The sequence below is a fragment of the Natator depressus genome, chromosome 10 (assembly GCF_965152275.1).
Source record: "Natator depressus isolate rNatDep1 chromosome 10, rNatDep2.hap1, whole genome shotgun sequence".
Taxonomy (NCBI): Eukaryota; Metazoa; Chordata; order Testudines; family Cheloniidae; genus Natator; species Natator depressus.
In genome coordinates this window covers 15,822,780-15,845,035 of record NC_134243.1, presented here as the reverse complement: position 1 = coordinate 15,845,035, position 22,256 = coordinate 15,822,780, and the positions used below count along the sequence as shown (strand labels likewise).

At 38.4% G+C, this 22,256-nt stretch overlaps 2 protein-coding genes across 2 annotated transcripts in view; one reads left to right on the top strand and one right to left on the bottom strand.

The window, feature by feature from the left end:
- The window catches only part of CYTH3 (cytohesin 3), an 80,743-nt gene extending 65,525 nt beyond the window's left edge, over positions 1-15,218 (top strand). The window contains exons 7-13 of the mRNA XM_074965298.1: positions 17-129; positions 1,386-1,534; positions 2,322-2,433; positions 10,850-10,926; positions 12,004-12,075; positions 12,209-12,363; positions 12,838-15,218. Of these exons, the coding sequence (XP_074821399.1) occupies positions 17-129; positions 1,386-1,534; positions 2,322-2,433; positions 10,850-10,926; positions 12,004-12,075; positions 12,209-12,363; positions 12,838-12,910 (751 nt within the window). The 3' untranslated portion in view covers positions 12,911-15,218. The remainder of the gene's footprint in view (positions 1-16; positions 130-1,385; positions 1,535-2,321; positions 2,434-10,849; positions 10,927-12,003; positions 12,076-12,208; positions 12,364-12,837) is intronic.
- Positions 15,219-19,243: 4,025 nt separating this feature from the next.
- USP42 (ubiquitin specific peptidase 42) overlaps positions 19,244-22,256 on the bottom strand; it is a 41,977-nt gene continuing 38,964 nt past the window's right edge. Inside the window, exon 19 of the mRNA XM_074965287.1 lies at positions 19,244-20,393. The gene's annotated coding sequence lies outside the window, so the exon portion shown is untranslated. The remainder of the gene's footprint in view (positions 20,394-22,256) is intronic.

Sequence of the window (22,256 nt, the reverse complement as noted above, 5' to 3'; positions counted from 1 at the left end):
TGCTTCCCTTTTCTAGGCAATTCCTATGGAGTTTCAGACTTCCAGGAGAGGCTCAGAAAATTGATCGTATGATGGAAGCTTTTGCTTCACGCTATTGCCTTTGTAACCCTGGAGTCTTTCAGTCTACAGGTTAGTCATGATACATTTTCTATCAGAATCACCATTATTATATCATTTGTCAGATCATGTGTTAAACTGTCTTGAATTCAAAGAGAAGGCGGCTGTGATAAATGAAGTGGGTGTGGGGGGAAGGGAGGGGTAGCTCCCTTTGATGGACACCCAGCCAGCCAGTTAGCTGTAAAATCCCTCTTGGTAGCTGTTCTGTACTTTCTTTACCTGGGCGACTTTTTAACCCTTTACAGGTAAAGCAAGTAGAGAACAGCTAGTAGAGAACAGCTACCAAGAGGGCTGGCTGGGTGTCCATCAAAGGGAGCTACTCCTCCACACACACTTCATTTATCACAGCGGCAAACTTGGAAGTCCAGGCTAAGACAGTATGTGAAATGAAAAACAAGAATGTTCTGAGGTGTGGGCAAAACAAAGGGCCTAATCCTGCACTACTTCTTATTTTTAAGTAAGAGGTGCAAGATTGGATCAAAAACATCTTTCTTCCTAGCTGTGTTAAAACAATGGTTTAAATAAACTATTAATAAAGTGCAACATAACATACAAATGCCTCCAAAGGTCTGTAGTAAAATGGGACAAACTGGAAGGTAGAAGATGCTACAGCAGAATGCTGCTGTATCAAAATAAGCAATATTTCTGAGATTTCATGATTTTTTGGGGTGGGGACCAATTTCGGCAAATGCCAGAATGTTATGCCTCATCATCTGTGTGTGAAGCAAAAATGCAAAAGCAAAACACGTTAAAAATAAAACTCAAGGGACTAACGTTAGGAGAGCCACTTGGCAAAAAAGAGGGGAAAATAACCTAACATTTAAACCTGCACTCTTTAAAACAGATTTACAAACACAGCGCAGTGTTGAAGGAACAAGGGGGGTAACTTGGAGCAAAAACGTTGAAGATAAAATGTGCACAAATAACCTACGTGGTTTGTGTCACAAAAAGCAAATGCAAACTCTCAGCTGATAGATGGCATATTTGAAAGGTCCAGTGTTCTGAGGGAGCATTCAGAAGTTTTTCCCCTGATCTGGATCCTTAGGTCATTTTCTATTTTTAGACCTCCCATATATGTCCATTGTTAACACCAAAGAACTCAAGACTTACTCTTGTATTTGTATGTAGGGTTTTGTTGTTTTTTGGTGGGGAGGAGGAGACGTGCATAATTCCCTTTCTTTGCTATTCAGAACTGCCTGGGGTTTCTTTTACAGGCTACTGTATACTACAGTACACAGAGCAATAACTCCTTTTCAATGTTATTTCAGATACATGCTATGTGCTATCATTTGCAATCATTATGTTAAATACTAGTCTACACAACCATAATGTAAGAGATAAACCAACAGTGGAGCGGTTTATATCTATGAATCGTGGCATTAATGAAGGTGGGGACCTTCCAGAAGAACTGCTACGGGTAAGTTGCATTAAGATGACCAGGTGGCACCTCATGGTTTTTGAAGTGGGGCTTAGAAGCAAGTGCAAGGATTCTCAGACTAATCTGTCAATTAGTGTCTCAAGATCATTTTGTGTGATGCAGCTTTGACAACCAAGTACCATGAGCTTGCAACATACCTCAGCCCCTTGAGGGATTGAGAGGAAGAAACACCTTGCTTCACTCAACAAGCAACGTCTTTGGCTTTTAGAGCAATGTTGATTGGATATATCGCTGCAGCCAGTCTGTCTTGACTGGAATCTGCTCTGTTCAACATCAGGTTGAGTGTGGGGAGAATAAAGGGGGGAAAATAGTAGAGATCACTGAGGCTCCAAAGACAGCCATCATGACCTACTGTGGAAGAAAAGTAATGATACAAAGATGTCAGACATTTGATTGTGATTTTCAAGTTAGTGATGTCTAATATTTTTCAAAAACAATTTTTTTAGTGAAGCTTGTATTGAACAAAACTGTTGAAAATATGAAAGCTCTGGAAAAAATGAGTGCCAAACTTCTTAAGAAAAGCTATTTCTTTACTGAGAAATACACAGGAAATCTTCAAAAGGGGACACTTATTTACAAAGAAACTATATCTGCTTTTAACTTTATTTATAGACTGTGGTGAATGCTGCTTAGAAGAGGAATGGTTCCAGTTTCTGTGGGAGATGTTCCTAGTTCATTTTTATATAAGTAGTCTGAGAAGAGAGAACGGAATCTCTTGGTTATCGGTTATGTACGTGTTGCTGAATTTTTTTTTGTTTTCTTCCAGAATTTGTATGAAAGTATTAAAAATGAGCCATTTAAAATTCCAGAAGATGACGGGAATGATCTAACACATACATTTTTTAATCCAGACAGAGAAGGTTGGCTACTGAAATTAGGTTAGTAGAAGAGCAATTTCTCTGATACTTTGCTTTGTGTGTGAGTGATGTGTATGCCACTTTCCTTGCTAACTGCTTTGTTGTAAATCTAATAGGATTAAATTAGCAATAATTCCTGCTTAAAAACATATGATCTAAAAATCAATAACTCCTTTACACTGTTTTGTGTAATTGCTAATTCTGACAGGTATAAAAAGGAGACGTAATCTTGTCACTTGAATTTTGAAGTGGAGTTTGATTTCTGGTACTTGAGAATTGAAACCTCAGCAGCAGAAAGGAAGCTCCATTTACTATTTACAAATCCCAGTGACTGAAAAATAACAAATCTATGTGAAACCATTCCAGAAAACTGTACAATCACTTCAGCTCAGTTTTCTGCACAAAAAGCAATGCATTTATTTTCAAATAGTTGTTTTTGTGTGTCTCCATTTTTCCATATTATTTGTGAGTTTCTGTTGGTTTGGTTTTGGCTGTGATTTTTAATGAGTGGTTTAAATGTGCCTTCTTGTTTTCCTTATGGCCTATGACCTATCACCTTTCTGTTCTGTGACTGGCTGTCTCTGCTTATTCTGCATTAGGAGGTACGTACCTGATGGCTTTCCAGCTCCCTCCCCCCCTTGTTGAGTTGCTCATTCTTTTTTTATTTTTCTTCTTCTTTGTTTGTTTCTTAAATCAAATTTATTGTAGCACTGCGCTTCTCATGTAATGTCACTAACTTTAGCCCCAGTGGGACTCTACTTGTACATAATGTATGCTTGTACATTATGGTGTTAGTAATTTACTATCTCCCCCCATGAGATTCTTCTACAAAATAAGAATATATACTTTGTAAAGCAACACAATGACAGTTAGTGTTTCAGATTGCTTCACAACATCCTTCAGGCTCATTGAGGTATACAAATGAGAGGAGTACTTTTCGCAGCAGAGAAGTGCAGTTATCTTATTCTTGTAACACACATTCTAAAATGTGTTTTGTTACTTGTATGAAAATTTTCTGTCAGAATGTTGAAAGGCTTATTTTAAACAAAATAGCCTCTAGCAGAAATGTGCATGTGCTAAAAAGACTGGTTATTCCAAAGTAACTTTCTTGTGTGGGTTTTTTTTATGTTCAGTTTATTTTAATTAAATATAAAAACACCTCAGAGTTCAGGATTCTGAAGCCTCTGGCAGTTGGTAGCATGCTAGCACTGCAACTCTAAGCTGCTCTGATTTGTCTGCAGACACTTCTGAAGTTGATGTGGCTTGCTTATCCATTTAATGAGTTTAATGAGGCAGCCAGCTGCAAAGGGTAGTCATTTTTCTGATTAGAACAGACTCTAAAACTTGGTTTTAGGTTTTTTTTTAAATTTTGTTTGTTTTGTTTTAAAACACTGATTTAAAGACCAAAATCTGCTCAATTTCAGAGCCAGATTCTGGCTGCTCTTGTATAAGAGGAACCTTGCTCCAGCTCAGAGGCAGCCAGGAATCCTGATGATCCCTGAGTGCAAGGTCAGCGGGAATTAAAGAGCAGCCAGCAGGACTTGACAGAGGGGAGGTACACTGAAGGCAGAGCAAGGGCTCACCTCCGTCCATGCCAGCTAGATGTTGGGGCTGAGGCTGAGGCTGGCACTGGCAGGAAATACGAGGGTTGAGACACTCGCAGGGGCTGTTCCAGAGCTCTTCAAGAGCACTGGACCTGTGAATCTGTGACAGCTGGTTGTGGCATCCTTGAAAAAGATGTAACAATGATAGCTACTGTATGTGCTTCCCCAGCCTCTCTGTCCCCTGTAGGCAGAATGCCTCCAACCACAACAGCTGGTTTATATTAATTTTTAAATCTTATGAACTGATGTGAAAATGGCTGTGGGTTGTAGATAGATGTATTAATATTGATAGGAACTATAATGTAGCGATATCCATAGTCCATAAATTCACTCAGTTGTTCAACTCTTTACTTCTGCTTCTGTGCTAGTAACAACCAAGTGAACGGAAGAGTGTATGGGCACAAGTGCTTTGGCAGTATCAGTTTATTAAGAATACATTCTAATAAGCTCAGCAGTTGGGGCCACCTCAAAAATATTGTAGCCTTGGGGGGAGAGCTATTGGAGACATTGCCAATTTGCTACTTCAGGACCCCATAGTTTCAGGTGTTAAACACCTTCAATTTCCATTGGCATCAGTTGGGGGTGCTTGGCACCTCTTGCAATGGAGCCCTGAGAACACAATGCCGGGAGCAAGGGCTGCAGAAGGCCATTTAAAGTGGAGGCCCCCATAAATTTGCCCTCCATGCCTGACCCCTCTCTTTCCCTCTCAAGTGCCTCCCCCACCAGCAGCCTGCCCTCCTTCCCATGAGCCTTATATGCACTCCCTCCAATTTTGAGTGAGTGGAGTTGCAAGCTGGTGTGTGGGGTTACAGCACCTGTCAGGTTTGGCCTGGTCAAAAAGTGGTTGGGCCATGGCCTATGTGCTCCCCCCCGCCCACTACCCCCTGCTATGTGGCCTATGGCCAGAAGACTTGCTGTTTGGTTGTCTCCATTACTTCATCTGCAGATGTTACGAACACTGCAAAATCCTCAAATACCCTCTTTGTGTTCCTAAGTAAAAAAGCAGAGCGTCTTCCTGTTGATGTTTGAAGACATAAATGGCTTAAGAGGCACACTATTCATAGTTGAGACAATTTGAAAGATGACTTGAAGAGCTGATACATTTATCCATTCAACAGTATGTGGCAGTGCTCACCTCAACTGAAAGGATTTCTTAAGACAAGACTTTAAGAACGAGAAATATTTTAGTACAAAAACCATCCAGATAAGTCTATTACTACTCAAATTATTTTCAATATTAATATTATCTACAGTTTTTTAAAATCTAAAACTTTTGATGATGTTTTTTAAATATATACAAAAATCTGCTTGCAAATACTACTATGCAATAACTTTACCTTCACCAGTAGTGACTTTAATTTATAGTAACTCCCTTTTTAAATTACTCCAAGGAGTAAAACTGTTATAACTGAATTGTATAATATAGAAGATATTTAGTTAATCAGACTCCTCTACATGAAAAAGTGCTATACATGCCAACCTTTGAGAAATAGCTCACAACGGAAATAAATCTCTTAAAGGTGAAACATAAATGTAAAAATAAATACAGGTGTTTTTCTTGAAATTAAAATAAAGATCTGGAATCAGCAGCTATATTTATTTTACTTTTAAAAATATCATCTTGCAAGAAAAGCGATTAGATGTGAGCATGTCAGTGATGCCATGAATATTTCTTATCCACTGTCAATCAGTGGGAAAGGACAAATTGAAGGATAGTGGTAAAGCATCAGCTGCAAAAGAAATAGTCAATGAAAAAAGAATGAGAGCTTTAAGAAATTAGAGATGCAAACGAATTTAAGAAAAATGCAATAAATCAATAAAATCACCATTTATTTCTGGGTGCTGTACCTGTGGCTCCAGTGACACATGAACCAAAAAAAAACCAAGCTTTCATCTTTATGTGCCCACTAAACAAACAATTCTACCGAAGTCCCAGTGATAAGAGCATGCATTAAACTGAAAGGTGCTGCTGTTGAAATGCCCACAGCACAAGGGTTAATTGGATAGGGAGGTGAAACATGTCAGTAATTTTCCTGTGAATTAGACTGTAAATATGTAAAGCCAACTGTTTCTTGAAGGACTTGTGTTTCATCAATAGACACAGACTGGAGCAGACAAATATTTTTGCTAAGTTAGTAAGCTGTAGAGCCATCAATGCAGTGAACAAAAATAAACCTGGTGATTTTTTTTTTCTTTTATCCCTTCAATTTTCTTGTTGCCGGGAAGGTTGACCAATATATTAGTATGATGTCGGGGGCTATTCCAACTCCCAGTGTTAAGTCACATTCTCTCTTAGCACATTGTATTATTCCTAAATTAGTGAGGCTCTGCCTAAAGAAGGATTTGAATACTCAAACATTCATTATCAAAATACTAAGGAGTCTTGATTCGTATAATGAGTAGGAAAAACTGAAGACTATCAATTGTGCTGTTATCTGCTTTACTCTTGAAGATAGAAAATATGTTTTCTGAAAAAATAAGAGATCAGAACAGGAAGAAACCACTGGTATATCAAGCTAGTGCTTTCTGTTTTGCCTTGTTATAGTGTCTGCTTCCTTGTTTTCTTTCACTTGGAACTACTGCTCACTTCACTGCTCTCTCCAAGAGCATGACTTTTCTTATGTTAGTATTTTTTGTAAAGTTCATCTGCCCAAAAACTCCAAGGTCTCCAGAGGCTAGTCTGGCTCTGAAACCATCCTAATAATGTCATTGAAACCATCCTAATAATGTCATTAAAGTCCCTGGCCTGCAAAACACTTTGTTTTTCTGAGGGCTTGTCTGTGGAAAGCTGTTCAGAGGTGACTTTGTGTAAATAAAATCCTGCCAAATCTAAGTGCCAGAACTGGATTTCAAGAAGTAATGTTTTGATTTAGAACATTGGTGTGGATTCAACCAGTGCATTTGTATGGAAGTACTCAACTTGCTCTCTTAACTCACAAGATTCTATGCCGTCTAACGTGGTACAGTGAACATCTAGGTGGCAAGTAAAGTGGCTGAAGACTGGTGAATGCTAATCAAATATCCTTTGTAACAGCTTCAGACATTAGTATTTTGGGGACTGTTCTCAAGATTTGCATAAAGATTAATTATGGGCCAAATAAAGGAATTGTTGGTGCAAGGAGAACCCCTTCCCTCTCCAGTTAAGAATTTAAAGCTGAACATGAGCATTGATGGAGGGAATGCATGGGACATAATTCTTTTGTGCCAGCATGTGTGTGTGTTTTCTAAGAACAGCTTCTGTTGGCAAATAGCTGAACCAAAATGTCTCGTACTAAAAAAAGCTACAATTAATGTGGCTTGAATCATTTCCTTTTTCTGGTTAGAGGGAGAAAAATAGATACTTGGAAACAAATATATATCCTGCTGACAGAAGAGGGAAGTGACTTAAGCTGGACACGTGACCATGAGCCGCAGAAGCAGCTGCTCCTATACTAGAATATCAGGCAACTCGCTGTGCATGTGAAAGGATTCTCAAAGGGCCCAGACTTCCTAGTCCACTCTGTACATGGTACTTGCCCCCAGCACAGCATTCTAAAGAGGGTGCTACTTCTCTTCCCCTCTCTTGATAGAGGGACTGGTGGCTAGGAAACTGGCTTGTGGGGCTCCTTTCAGTTGAATCATTCCCTTTATAGCTGATGTGATTTTAGTCTTGTACAGTATTACTGGACAAATTTCTTGTGTGTGTGGAAACACATATTCATTGTGTACTCTTCCAGGCACTAAATTAGCTTCTGAACCTTTGCATTTAACTGCACTGACATTAATTAATCCAAAATCATTCTTAAGTCTTTTTTTATGACAATTTTAGCCACTCTCTAGTTCTCTAAATCACCTTGACTGAGCTGGATGTGCTGACATTACTGGGGTTTTTTTTTAAAAAAAAAAAGCTTTTTTACACCTGAAATACATAATTGTCTTATTCTGATGCTTAGGCAATTTTAAGACCCTTTAATATTTTTAATTAACTGTGATGGGTAAATTATTACTTACTTCTCCATCTTTTTTTCCCCTAGAAATTTTCTTTTTGTTTTCTGGTTTCTAGTTCCCTTTGAGATGAGAGAATTTCCTATAATCTGATTATATAAGTGAAAAGAGCTGGTCTGTTGCATTTTTTTTCTCTTCTCTATATTCACTTGATGTAGAATTTCCGGATGATGCCCTTGGATTATCCATCTACTGGATCCTTTAAGCCTTTCTGCTCTGTGCTGCTTATTATTGGTGCTGTTCCTTTTATTTTACTTTATTAGCTTGGTCTTTGTGACGCACTTGTAGATTATCTCTTGATCTGTTCTTTAAATACTTATGGTTTCATACATTGTTTCCAGTCTCTCTCTTGACAATTTAATACCCTTTAAAATGTATCTTTTTAAACTGACAGCAGGAGTGGAATATAAAAGAAAGTTAATTCAAAGTGCTATATCATCATTTTGGCAGCCTAAGGCATCTGAAACCAAGAAGAAAAAGATCTGCTATGTGATAGTTACTACTACCTAATAATCTTAAATGTGACATTATGACCAATAAGTCATATTGAGCATCTTATTTTCTAGTCCTGTGATATTGTGGTGGGTACTCTTGACTCACCTGATAAACTGGTGAGTGCAGAATGCCCGCTGTCCTTTATCAGCTGTCAAATGGCATATAATCTGCCCCCAAACTACTGTTACTTTAATTCTGGACACTACTAGTGTTGTTGAAGTCTGCCCTGTCTGGTTTTGGAGTCTCTGTGCAGGCCTTCTTACAATGTGTATAGTTTCCTATCTGCCTTTTATTCTAATCTGACCTTGTATAGGAGTTCATAATTCTCCTTTTGTTATCTTCAGTCTAAGATGTCTTTGCAGTGGTTACCAGTTTCCCTGCTTATTTGTTTTTCTGAGATTTAATATCTTCCTATCCATTTTGCTCTACAACTTCCTGCCCCACTGAATCTCTTCATATAATAGATCCGGGCAAGCTGTAAAGTTTTTGATGGTAGTCAAACTCAAACAAAGCCAAGGACTTGGCCAACTTACAAGGCAGAACATGAGCTAAAATAATTGGAATTTACACTATATAATGTGAAAAATATGTAATGTCACAATGACAACAAGGTAGAACTGCCCTAATAGTTATTTTGGCTGCTTCTCATTCATGGATCCAGAACTGAGTCAGGCTAAGGTTTATTTTGGCTTTTCCACTTCTAGCTTAAACCCTTTCAATTGACTTTGATGGAAGCTGGAACAAACCTATGATGCATTAAAACATTGTCATCAAGATGCAGAAATTAAGATCTTTCCTGTCTCTGATGTCCCTCACCACTTGACACCTAAAAAGAAAAGGAGTACTTGTGGCACCTTAGAGACTAACCAATTTATTTGATTTATTTCAAATAAATTGGTTAGTCTCTAAGGTGCCACAAGTACTCCTTTTCTTTTTGCGAATACAGACTAACACGGCTGTTACTCTGACACTTGACACCTGCTCTTCTTCCCTCATGCTTTGCATTTATAGCTCACTCTACCACCATTGATTCTGTCTTGGCTTCTGCATCTTGCATTTGCCTGTCTTAGTTCTTGACCTCTTCCACTTTCAAACTGTTTCCTTAAAATAGGTGTATGTGTGTGGTGGAAGTGTACAATTTGCTGAGTAAATGTGAATGTTACATAGTGTTAGCAGTGGATTACCTACTGCGGGTCCTATAACCAGCCAAAAGGAGGATATGATGTATAATAGTACCCAATCTGCAAGACAAGAACCCAGCAGGTGAATAGATAAAGTTCCAGGATATTCAGGCCATTTCTACAATTGTTCTCTAGCCTCAGATGTTTTTAATGGTTTAAACAAAAATTTAACCTTCTTGAGTAAGGAAGAGCTACAGATAAAAATTATGTTTATGTGCTGGATTTAGTTACATGATTGATGTTAAAATGATTAATCCTTGGTTGAGGGTGTCTTTGGTGGTAATAGATTTTTGTGCTCAGGGTATTCAATAACAAGGTCAACGATATTGAGAGGGTGGGGTAATAAGATTAAATCACTGATGAACGGATGATGCACATGTGGTGATATAACTTTGAAATCATTTAACTATGCTGTAACTCAACCTGGATATTAATAACTTGCCAATGCCTGATCTGCAGTTCTTTTCTGGAAACTGATTTTAAAAAATAGTGGAATTGTAAAGAATTACAGAAATTTTTACTTGCGGGCTGAGCAAACATTTTTAACTGTCAGCCACAGGGCACTCAACCTGGGATCTGAAAGTCAGTCTGGGTTCTTAAATGACTTGTGCATCATCATGAGTAAAAGCTATGGCAGGTCAAATTCTGCCCTTAGTTACACCTGTGGAACCCCATTGTTGCACGGATCTGAGAATCTGGTCCTGCAGTTGGAACCTAGAAAACAATTCAATAGATGATCCAGCTCCCTCTCCCCAAGTGTTGTTGATGCTGTAGTGGTAATGGATAAATATTATTATTACTATACTTGTCACTATAGTAAGCAGATATGACTGAACACAGACAGGGAGCAGATCTGTTCAGTAAGTACTGTTTTCACGTGGACTTATTTAAGAATAGAATAACACTAAGTTCAGAAGCTGGTAAGGTGGTGTGTCAGCATCACCATAGTTAATGTTTCTTCAGGATTTTGTCCTTTAGTATTGGTATATTTACCAGGAAACTTATATTCCTTTTAACCTTAACTCATCTGTGTCTTATCCATTTACAACTAAGCATTTAAGCCATATTTTAAAAACCATTAAACATTAAGTAACGACTAAATTACTGTCTTATCCGTAGCCTACAATCTTGATGATAAAACAGTTCTAAGTTAGTGGTGTCTTCTATTTATAGGGGGAAGAGTAAAAACATGGAAGCGGAGATGGTTTATTCTGACCGATAATTGCCTGTATTATTTTGAATACACAACAGTAAGTATATATTGCTGTGAACCTGTGTCTGGAATCCAAAAGTTACTCCTGGGGGAATTCTGCGCTACTGCGCATGCACATAATTAATGAGCCACACATACTTTTAATTTTTTGTGCAAAAAAAGCTGCTGCCGTAATGTTGCTGCAGTTCTGCCTTTTGCCCACCGGAGGGCGCTGTGGTGATAGACCAAAGCCTGTAGTGCCGCCTTTGCAGTGCCTGTCAGGCCAGGCGGCATGGACTATGGGGATACAGACAGATTGGGGTGCTGCGGGGGATTGGGGTCAGACTAGGGGATGAATAGGAGTTGGAGGCACAGGGCTACAGTGGGGAGGGAGGTGCAGGGCCACATGGTAATGGGGGAGGGGTGCAGAGCTACATATGGACAGGGGAATGGGTGGGTGGGGGCACAGAGACACACGGAGATGGGGAGGGGGGAAAGAGTCAAATGGGGATGGGGGAAGGTGCAGGGCCACATGGGGTTGGGGGAGTGGGTGTCTGAGTGGGGGTGGAGGGACATGTGGGGGTGCAGGAACACATGGGGATGGGCAGATGTGCCTGACTGAATGGGAGAGGCTAGGGGTCAGCCAGGGTCTACATGGGGGAAAGCTCCCTAACAATCCCTCCCTGCCCCCCAGATAAACCTGTTTCATGCCTTTCCCACCTATACTCAACAACCCTTCAAGTTCACACCTAGACTCCTTCCCAGCAATTTATTTCCCTCTCCCTCATTCCTCCATTACCGAACTGCCCCAGGCCTTTGCACTGCTTCTGAGGGGTGTAGGAAATACAGTTCTGTATTGTAGTTTAAATGTATTATTACTCAGAGTTCTGTATTAATATGCCTAGTAAGGAATCTATTTGCCAAAAAACATTTCCTGAATCTTTTTTGTTGTCTGTATTGTTAGACATACTTGCTGATGGGTATTTTGAAACAAATGACCAAAAATAATTGAAACAGGTGTGATTATATTATTTTGACAAATAAAATATGCAGAATTTTTAATTTTTTGGCGCAGAATTCCCCGAGGAGTAAAAAGTATAACTAAATAGTAATGTGTACTCTTCCTGTCTTTTAGGACAAAGAACCTAGAGGAATTATTCCTTTAGAAAATCTTAGTATAAGAGAAGTTGAAGATCCAAGAAAACCAGTAAGAATTTTTTCCTTTTAATGAGCCTAGTAAATGGGTTATTTTAAGTAACAGCCAGGGTACCCAGGTTTATTGTACATGCAGATCTTCAGTTCTTCCTTGTATCAAGCTTTGGTTATTTCTTTATCTTTAGAACTGCTTTGAGCTCTATAACCCCAGCCATAAAGGTCAAGTAATTAAAGCCTGTAAAACTGAAGCTGATGGTAGAGTGGTAGAAGGCAACCATGTTGTGTACAGGATATCTGCCCCCACCCCCGAAGAGAAGGAAGAGTGGATCAAATCTATTAAGTGAGTTCAAAGTCTTAAATGTCTTTCAAAAGTGCTGAAGTGTAAATTGTATATAAATTCCTTTCCAAATAAAGAATCCGGGAATGTGTGCTGTGCTAAGGAACATGCCTTAAAGAACTATTTAAGCAGTAGCCATAGGCAAGGGCCTTTCCTGAGGATTCATGACTAGCTGGAAGGGGTTGCTGGGGCAAGATGCGTCAAGCCAAATGAAGCACTTTGAGACATTATTGTTCTGACTACTATGAACTGAAAATCAAGAAAATATGAGAGAATTTAAGTTGGCTAAAGAGAAAAGAATGTAGCAGTATGTTCCTCTGGTAACTACCTGAAAATCTTGTTGCTGATTTTTGTAAGGATGCGTTTGCCTACCAACATATTACAGCTCTGGGTCTCTAGACAAGGAAAGGTAAACAAATATGTTTGGGTAATGCATGTTTTATAAACTAAATTGATATCTCCTCTTCCTTCCACTAGAGCAAGTATCAGCAGGGATCCCTTTTATGATATGCTGGCAACAAGAAAGAGAAGAATTGCTAATAAAAAATAGCACTTAACATGGGCCACTTATGGACCTGCACTAGTTAATGTATAAATGGATCAGTCAAGTGATAAGGTAAAGTAAAAATGAAGCAAGCTGAATGAAAACCGTTATTAGAAATATATACATTTTCTTACATTATATCCCTTTGTAAGATTAGCCAAGATTATTATTATTTTGCATACAGGACTGGAGCAAAATTCTCAAGGGACAATTGCAAGGAATGATTGTAATGGAATTTCATTTACACTAACTGAAAACATAGAAGCCTTATGTGCATTTTTATTTGTTGCAATTTCACCCTTCTGGGGAGAAATTATTTCAGGATAATATGATATTCTTCTGCCTGTTCCTTGAGCATATTGCTCATGACAGGCGATGTTGTCGTAAGGACTGACAAACTAACACCTCACTGTAATACAGCACTCAGAACTGGTGTACAGGGCTACTCAGCACTTTTTTTTCTTTATACAAAAAAACCTTGATACTAGTTTTGAAAACATATCCTTAGCAATGCAGCAACATTCTAACCTTCCTTTGTAGAAAATGAATGGCTAATGTGATGAGCTTTTAGAATTTCTCCCTAAATGGTGAATAATAGTAGCTTTAAAATATACCTTTTAATATTAGACTGTTATCTATACAGTTAACTCCTTGGCCCAAGCAGTAGGATGTGCACTGAAAATATTGCAGCTACAAAGGCAAGGGTTCATGGGCTGAAGATGTGACTTTGAGGACAGATAGTTTTTCTTAAGCAGGCTAAACTTGTTGCTAAAGGATTTGCATTATTACTGAGAATCTCTGATTTGTGTATGGGTAAAATGCTCCACGGTTAAACTGTTTTCTTTAAAGAAGGGGCAGTGTTAAGTTCTTATTTGTGGATGTAGCCCCATGAAAGTCAATAGGATTACTTGTGTGAGTAAAGAGAGCAGAATTTGGTCCTTTACTTGGTTAACAAAAACCTGGAATAAAGCAAACAGAATGTGTCTGTTTTATTTTTAAGCATGGCTTCTCACATTTGTGCTTCAGTGGCTTAAAACTGGGGAGAAGAGAGAATAGAAAACCCTAATTATCTAAATGTTTGATCTCATGCCATCAACTCTACTAAAATCCTTATCAAGATATTTGAAAGTAAATGGTTATCTGAGATAACTGGTTCAATGTCCCTTGTAGGATTCTATTAGATATTGCTTCATAACATCCATTTTCTAAGACACACAAACTTATAGTCTAGCCTGCTTTATTGAAACATTTTATTTTTTAAATTATACAAAAATATTTGATTGGGGTAAAATCCTTAATTTTATGATGGAAAATATTTTTTTGACCCTGCTCCTGTGTTCATGCTCGTGTAGCTTTCCATATATTATTTCAACCTGCGCCATGGCATCTGTGCCTTTAGTGCTTTAGAGCTTCCATATTTGGACAAACAAAACACAACTGTTGACTTAAACCAACAAAAGCAACTTTGACTACAGTGTAGGGAATTATTCTGCACTGGGAGAAACATGGACAAGACTACCTACAAGTCTTTCATCTCTAACTTCAATTAAAGCCAAGGCTTCCATCTTACTAACTTGCCTTGTGCTGTGTGGAACCTAAGAGCAGCATATGAATACTGTGGGCACTGTCTGCCTTCAGATGGGCTGATAGAAAAGAATGGAGGAGAAGCCCCCCCACAAAAAAAAAAAAAAAAAAATCAAAAAAGGAAGTTCTGTTATCTCTTTAAAAGGAGTATTAAGATTAATGCTCAGTTATGACAGCTTTGAAACCATGCAGGAGGGATGGCATCTCCCATCCATGGAGCCAGGACTTCAAGGTCAGTTGTGGACTCTGTGCATAATTGGAAGTTTAAAAATTAGAGTATTCAACTGCACAACTCTCATATCACAGCCTGTTTCTCCTTTCGCTCCCCTTAATTTTAAAAAAGTCTAACTTAAGATAGGGCTGTCAAGCGACTAAAAAAATTAATCGCACTGTTAAACAGTAATAGAATACCATTTATTTAAATAGTTTTGGATGTTTTCTACATTTTCAAATATATTGATTTCAATTACAACACCCTACAAAGTGTATAATGATCACTTTGTATTTTGATTACAAGTATTTGCACTGTAAAAAAAATAGTATTTTTCAATTCACCTAATACAAGTACCAAAGTGCCATCTCTTTAGCATGAAAGTTGAACTTACAAATATAGAATTATGTGCAGAAAATAACTGCATTCAAAAACAGAACAATGTAAAACTTTAGAGCCTGCAAGTCCACTCAGTCTTACTTCTTGTTCAGCCAATCACTCAGACAAACAAGTTTATTTACATTTGCAGGAGATAATGCTGCCCACTTCTTGTTTACAATGTCACCTAAAAGCAAGAACAGGTGTTCTCATGGCCGTTGTAGCCAGTGTTGCAAGGTATTTATGTGCCAGATGCACTAAAGAGTCAAATGTCCCTTCATGCTTTAACCATCTTTCCAGTGAACATATGTCCATGCTGATGACGGGTTCTGATCGATAACAGTCCAAAGCAGTGTGGACCATCGCATGTTTACGTTCATCTTCTGAGTCAGATGCCACCAGCAGAAGGTTGATTTTCTGTTTTGGTGGTTCAGGTTCTGTAGTTTCCTCGTTGGAGTGTTTCTCTTTTAAGACTTTTGAAAGCATGCGCCACACCTCATCCCTCTCAGATTTTGGACGGCACTTCAGATTCTTAAATCTTGGGTCGAGTGTTGTAGCTATCTTTTGAAATCTCACATCGATACCTTCTTTGCCTTTTGTCAAATTTGCAGTGAAAGCGTTCTTAAAATGAACAACATGTGCTGGGTCATCATCCAAAACTGCTATAACATGAAATATATGGCAGAATGCAGGTAAAACAGGGGACATAACATTCTCTCCCAAGGAGTTCAGTCACACACATTTAATTAATGCATTATTCTTTTAACAAGCGTCATCAGCATGGAAGCATGTCCTCTGGAACGGAGGCCAAAGCATGAAGGGGCATACGAATGTTTAGCATATCTGACACATTTGTAGCAGGTCTTGCAAATGCCTGTTCTCACTTTCTGTTGACATTGTAAATAAGAAGAGGGCAGCATTATCTCTCGTAAGTGTGAACAAACTTGTTTGTCTTAGAGACTGGCTGAACAAGAAGGACAATTGAGTGGACTTGTAGGCTCTGAAGTTTTACATTGTTTTAGCATGCAGTTATGTAACAGTCTTCATTTGTTAGTTGCACTTTTACGACACAGTGTGCACTACTGTACTCGTATGAGGTGAATTGAAAAATACTACTTTCTTTCACAGTGCAAATATTTGTAATCAAGAATAATATACTTTGATTTCAATTACAACACAGAATACAATCTATATAAAAATGTAGAAAGACATCCGAAGTATTTAATACATTTCAATTGGTATTCTATTGTTTAACAGTGTGATTAATCGCAATTAACTCAAAAAAATTTAATCATGTGAGTGAGTCAACTGCAATTAATTGACAGCCCTAAAAAGTATGTTTTGTTAAGGACGGGGTGTTAGGGAGGGCTTGGCTGGAAACATTTGGATTTGTCACCATTCTTATTACAAATCCATACCATGGTTGTTAAGGTGTAAAACTGTAAACAAATCATTTTAATCATTAAAGTAGTCTAGAAGGTTACAAAAGCATTGATGGGCTATGAACACTTTCTGTACCAGTCCTTACATCCTTGAAAAACACAATCCTTTGAAGACAGTCTTCTTATTGTCAAGGATATTTGTCTATAAGCATGAAGGAAATGCCTTAAGAGACGTGATCTGCTGTATTTAGTCTGAAACTTCTCATACCCTGTAATTCTAACACTTGGAATGGTGTGTAACTATGGTATGTTATAGCAAGAAATATATATACACTATTCTTTAGCATTTAAAAAAGTCATTTTAAGAAGCAGCAACTTATGTCAATTTTTTTATTCTGAATGAAAGATTAAATATGGTGCTCAATATAATTAATTTACCACCAAAGGTGCCAGTAGCATTTTTGTGTAAAAATATTTTATTTCAATTGTTCTCTGTAGCATTATTCACAGGGATTGAAATTGAGCCAACATTTCCACTGGCCTTAAGGCTAGTAAAGAATTAATTTGCAAGGAAAAAAGGTTTATGAAAATTTTGGCCAGATTAAGTACTGTCCATGAGGGGATGAAAAGCCCTCTCTTGTGAGGATTTAAGGTTAGGATGAGTTTAAGGCAAGCCACCATCATGGCCTAAAGCACCACTTGTTTTTGCTGGCCTGGCCTCAGAAAAAGCAATCTAATTGCAGTTGACTTCCCTATTCCTGTTTTGTGTTGAAAAATCTCCCTATTCTTCAGTTCTTAAGAGGTTCTCATATAGCAGGGTTGTTTTTTTATACTACCCATTAAGCAACATACGGACAGGAGGCAGAGATCCTGGCAACAGACTGCTGCTTCTGCTACTTTTCTGGCCCCTGCCAGCATCCATAACTTTCATGGCCCTAGGTCACTACTAATTTCAACTTCAGTTAGTGTCATCTAGGGAAGAAAATGTATATAATACTGAAGATCAGCTGGACTGATTTAAAGGCTACATAACCTGACAAAAAGCTCTTTTTAGTCAGTCACTTAACATTTTGAAGCATATGGTACAAAACCACCTTTTTAAACTCAGCATTTATAATGCTTCAAATATAGAGCAATGCATATTTTTAAATTTTAATACATATCTATCTAGATATGCTTGCTGGAAAAGTTAGGTCTCTTGTAGATGAGAAGCTATAAATTGTGGTTTACCAGTTTATTTCTATATTTTCTTGGAAAGCATTTCTATTTACAGTTCACTATAAAGTTTTGTAAATACTGTACAGCTATGTATTGATTTGTTACGCATTGTACACAATTTGCATGAAAATTATGTATCAAGTCTGAGGTAATATTATGGCTGTGTAAATCCATTGCAAATATTAATGGGCTCGTTTACCAGTAAGATGATTAAACTGTGGTGAGATTTCATTTTGAAAAATAAAATAAAGTATGAAACTATGCAGCCATCTAGCTCCTTTCATTTACTAAGGATAAAAATACAGAGTAAGGGATCCACCTGCTCAAGATTTTGATACAGATTAAGATTTATCTTACTCCAAAAGCAGTTACTATGCAAGTGGCTATCAAATCCAGAATTTCCCCTGTCCCAGCTCTGGTCATAATGACTCTTTAAATTACTTAACTTTTGCTCATTCTGCCTTACAAACCAGACATTTTCTTTAATATCTGACCTAGGCATTATTCCGTAAACCACTTAAGCGTGTAAGTGCTAACCTGAAGACACTTTCCTCATTTGGGGCTTTAAATAGGGCAAAGTAATAACTGATGTTTGCTCACTTCTCTTGATAGACAGGCTGCAAAGATGAATGACCTCTTTTTCTTTAATCAGATAAGAGACATTGAAAAGGAAAATGCAGATGTATCCAAAGCCAGAGAATTAAAATTTCAGCTGCTTTGAAATATCAGGCATGGCAAGGCATGACCTGGATTGCAGCCTCCTTGATCTTATATGCAGACTGAGAGGTGTCAGCCCTAAACTGAAAAGGTTGAGTACATGTTAAAGATGTAATAGACATCTCTTTTGCCTATGTGTTTTATATTAAACTCAAATTCCTGCCAAGCAAAGTAACTACTCTGAATAAAAATCACTTTCATCATCAGGTGCCTGTTTAAACCTACTAATTCTCTACTCATCCAGAATCTTTCAGGAAAAATAGGTCTATTTTCTACATGAAAGGAATAAAACTGCTCAAATTGAGTTTTCCTTTGCAAGCTACCTTTGGCAGGCTATTTTACAAAGCTGGTCAAAGGCAAATGCATAGTTTCCTATGAAACCTGACCACAAACTTACTCTGTATTTAATTTTTCCTCCAAAAATGCAAAACTTTACCCTAGGCTAATGGTATTTAGCCGCAGCTCTAAGGACCAGTTTTAGTGATGTTGAAAGATAGAAAACAGCTAAAACTCCAGGCTTTTCTGACTAAACAAGAAACTGAATTCAGAACAAATAGTAAGGTAAAACAGACAAACTGGAGAGATGAGCAGTAGCAGTCATTCCTAATAAGGGGAGAGTCTGTACTAAGACAAAGTTCTTTACTGGAGAAGAGCGTAGGTACAAAATATGGGGCTTGGGGAACAATAGTAAGCAGCTACAGGTTTACTTTCTCACAACTGACCTATTACTTTTCATGTTACTTTTGTTGCCACAAGGAAGGTGTGGAGAGTCAGAAGTGTATTTATGACAAGCTCTGTCTTAAGGCCTTCCACAGGGGACAGCAGGAGCACATTAGGCAGTCATAACTTGGTGGAAAATAGAATGGTACTAGGAACAGGTGGAAGAATTGTCATTCCCCTCTGCTAACATTAATCAATGCAATAATTTAAAAGACAATATAACTGAGCATTGACCACACCCCCTTTGTCATCTGACATTAAGGCAGAGCTACAGTTAAGCTTTTCAGCCCTTCAGTGCACTCTTCTAATGGGTAGAAGTTGAATAAATAACTCAAGAAGTAAACAGTGTAAAAAGCTCTTTTGACTTTCCTGTATTTATATACTATATAAATTTTACATGCTATATATTTACAGTGGGGCAAGTGCTTTATCTTTAAAAAAAACAAGATCAAACTTTAGACATCTCTGAACAACACAGCTTGTATAAACCAGACAGATTATACAGATGAACTGTATTTAATACAGCTTCCCCACTCCATCTCCTGATGCAGGACCAGTGAATAAGAAGTATCACAGTTTGATAGCATTTCATAATAAAAATAAAATCACAGTATGAATTTGTCTAACTTTAAAGGGACAAAACAGACAACTGAGACCAATCAGTCAAGACAAGTGACACTATATAAAAAAGTAACAAAAACATATGGGAGGGTATACAAATAGTCAGAGATACATTCAGAACTGTGTATGATGAGTGGTATGTTTCACAAAGTTCCAAACCAGAACTTTTCTGTACGCTTTTCCTTCAAAGCTTGAATACAGCTAAAATGTGAAGTACATTAGTTTCTAGTGTCAGATATCAGAGATACTCTAGTTATCTGAAAGCTTGTGAAATTTTAAATAAGTATTTAAATTAAATATACAGACTGTCAGTTGTGGTTTTCTAGTCGCTTGCACCAGAAGTTTAACGTGGAGTAATATTACATGAATAACACATAATCAACCTGAGTCTGTAATTAAGCAGCATTTGAGATGTTCTATTCCAGGGCATTATTTTCAGTGTGATATTTACAATGTTCAGCAGTTGTAGAAAGTTTCCATCCTTTTGGATTATGGGTACATTTTTAAAAAAAGTCTCAAGGTAAAAACTAAAAAAAGTTCTTCCATGGTAAAATCCTGTACAGTATTCTGAAGCACCACTTATGGATTGAAGAGTTAATTGTTCTGTTATAAATAGAGTTTAAACTGTAGGGATGGCTTCCATCAACACACTTTGAATCTGAAAGATAAGAGGAGAAAGTGTCATTTCCTGATATGAAATTTCAACACAAAAGCAGATTCCAAGGCCATTTAATCTGACCTCCTATATAACACAGGCCACAGAACTTCCCTGAAATAATTCCTAGGACAGGAGTGAGCAAACTTTTTGGCCCAAGGGCCACATCAGAGTTGCAAAATGGTATGGAGGGGGAGGTAGGGAAGGCTGTGCCTCCGCAAACAACCTGGCCCTGCCCCATATCCGCCCACTCCCACTTCGTGCCCCCTGACTGCCCCCCTCAGAACCCCCAACCCCCTCTCCAACCCCTGACACCTGACTGCCCTGCCCCCTGACAGGCCCCCGGACCCATCCAAACCCCCACCCCACTCTTTGTCCCCTGATTGCTGCCCCCCCCCCGGACCCCTGTCCCTAACTGCCACCCCCTATCCAACCCCCCTGCTCCCTGTCTCCTGACCGCCCCCCCCCCGCCCGAACCTCTGCCCCATCCAACCACCCTCTGAGTACCCCCTGGGACCTCCTGCCCCTTATCCACCTCCCCTCCCCCTACCCCCTTACCATGCCACTCAAAGCAGCAGGACAGGCTTATTGGAAAGCCTGGGAGGTGGGCGGGCACAAGCTGTGCTGCCCATGCAGCTGCAGGGGAGGGGGGACAGCAGTTATGGAGCACCTGCAGCTTCAGGCCTTATCACGTGTAGCTACAGCACTGAACCACATATCTTAAAGCAGAAGGATTTCAAAACTGAAATGTAACCAATTCTGTCCTCAACTTACAAGGTTGCTGAGTTTAATCCTAGGTAAGCAAACTTGGTTAGAATTTGGCCAGGACATTCTTAACATTAAATGCCCTGGTTTCATTAATGATCTCATGGTCAAGCTGTCCCCCAAAAATGACACCTCCAACAACTTGCTAGGGCCCTCATTTAAGAATGACAGGGGAAAATGCCACTCAGTCAAAAGTTCTGTTTTATGCAGCACCTGGAGTTTTTTTAAGCCTGCAGTCCAATCACTAGCCAGCTTCAGCCATTTAGTTTATTAAATCTGACAAGATCCCAACCCAAGATAATGGCTCCATTAATTCCTCTGTCACAGTTGTCTTGTACTCATATATATTTGTCCCATCAGCTAGTTAGCCCTATAACTTGGTTTGATTTTCATACCCTCTCCAAGCATTGTTCCATTCTTTTGAGATAACTCATCATTCAGAAACTGCTTAATGCTTTGTATTCTCATCTTTTCTACAGTCTAAATAAAGCCAACTGACTTCCTTAAGTATATGAAAAGGTTAAGATTCCTCAGACTTAGGAGGTTACTGTGCCTAGCACTGTCACCACAACAGTATCATCCTGCCTGTTGTGCAGGGCAGTATTTTGAGGATGGAATGTAATTTTTTAAAATTTTGTTATAACACATTTCTGCCCTACAATAAACCACAATAAATCGCAACACACACAAAAACAATGTGTTTGGTGATTTAACACACACTTTCTTCCTTACCATAGATTTTACTTGTCTGTACTGAACCAATTTTGCCACCTGCTGGCCAACTCACATTCATTACAGACAAAATCCTTTACATTCTGATTATTTTTCTTCTGTGCTCTGCCTTCTGTTTTCCCTATCTAAAACAGGAATATATGGGCTTTGGAACAGTGAGGACTGCACCTACACTTTTCCCATTAAAAAGTCCACATTTCTCAAACTGTGCTATTTGGGATACGAGTTAGTTCTTGGGAAGAGGAAATGATATCGTTAAAATGTTACCTATCTGTGGTAACTACCAGTGTATATAGAGACTTGGATTTTTCAATCAAATTAATATAAAGAGCTGTATTGTACGGCTTCGCTTCCTTGGCAGAGGGAGAG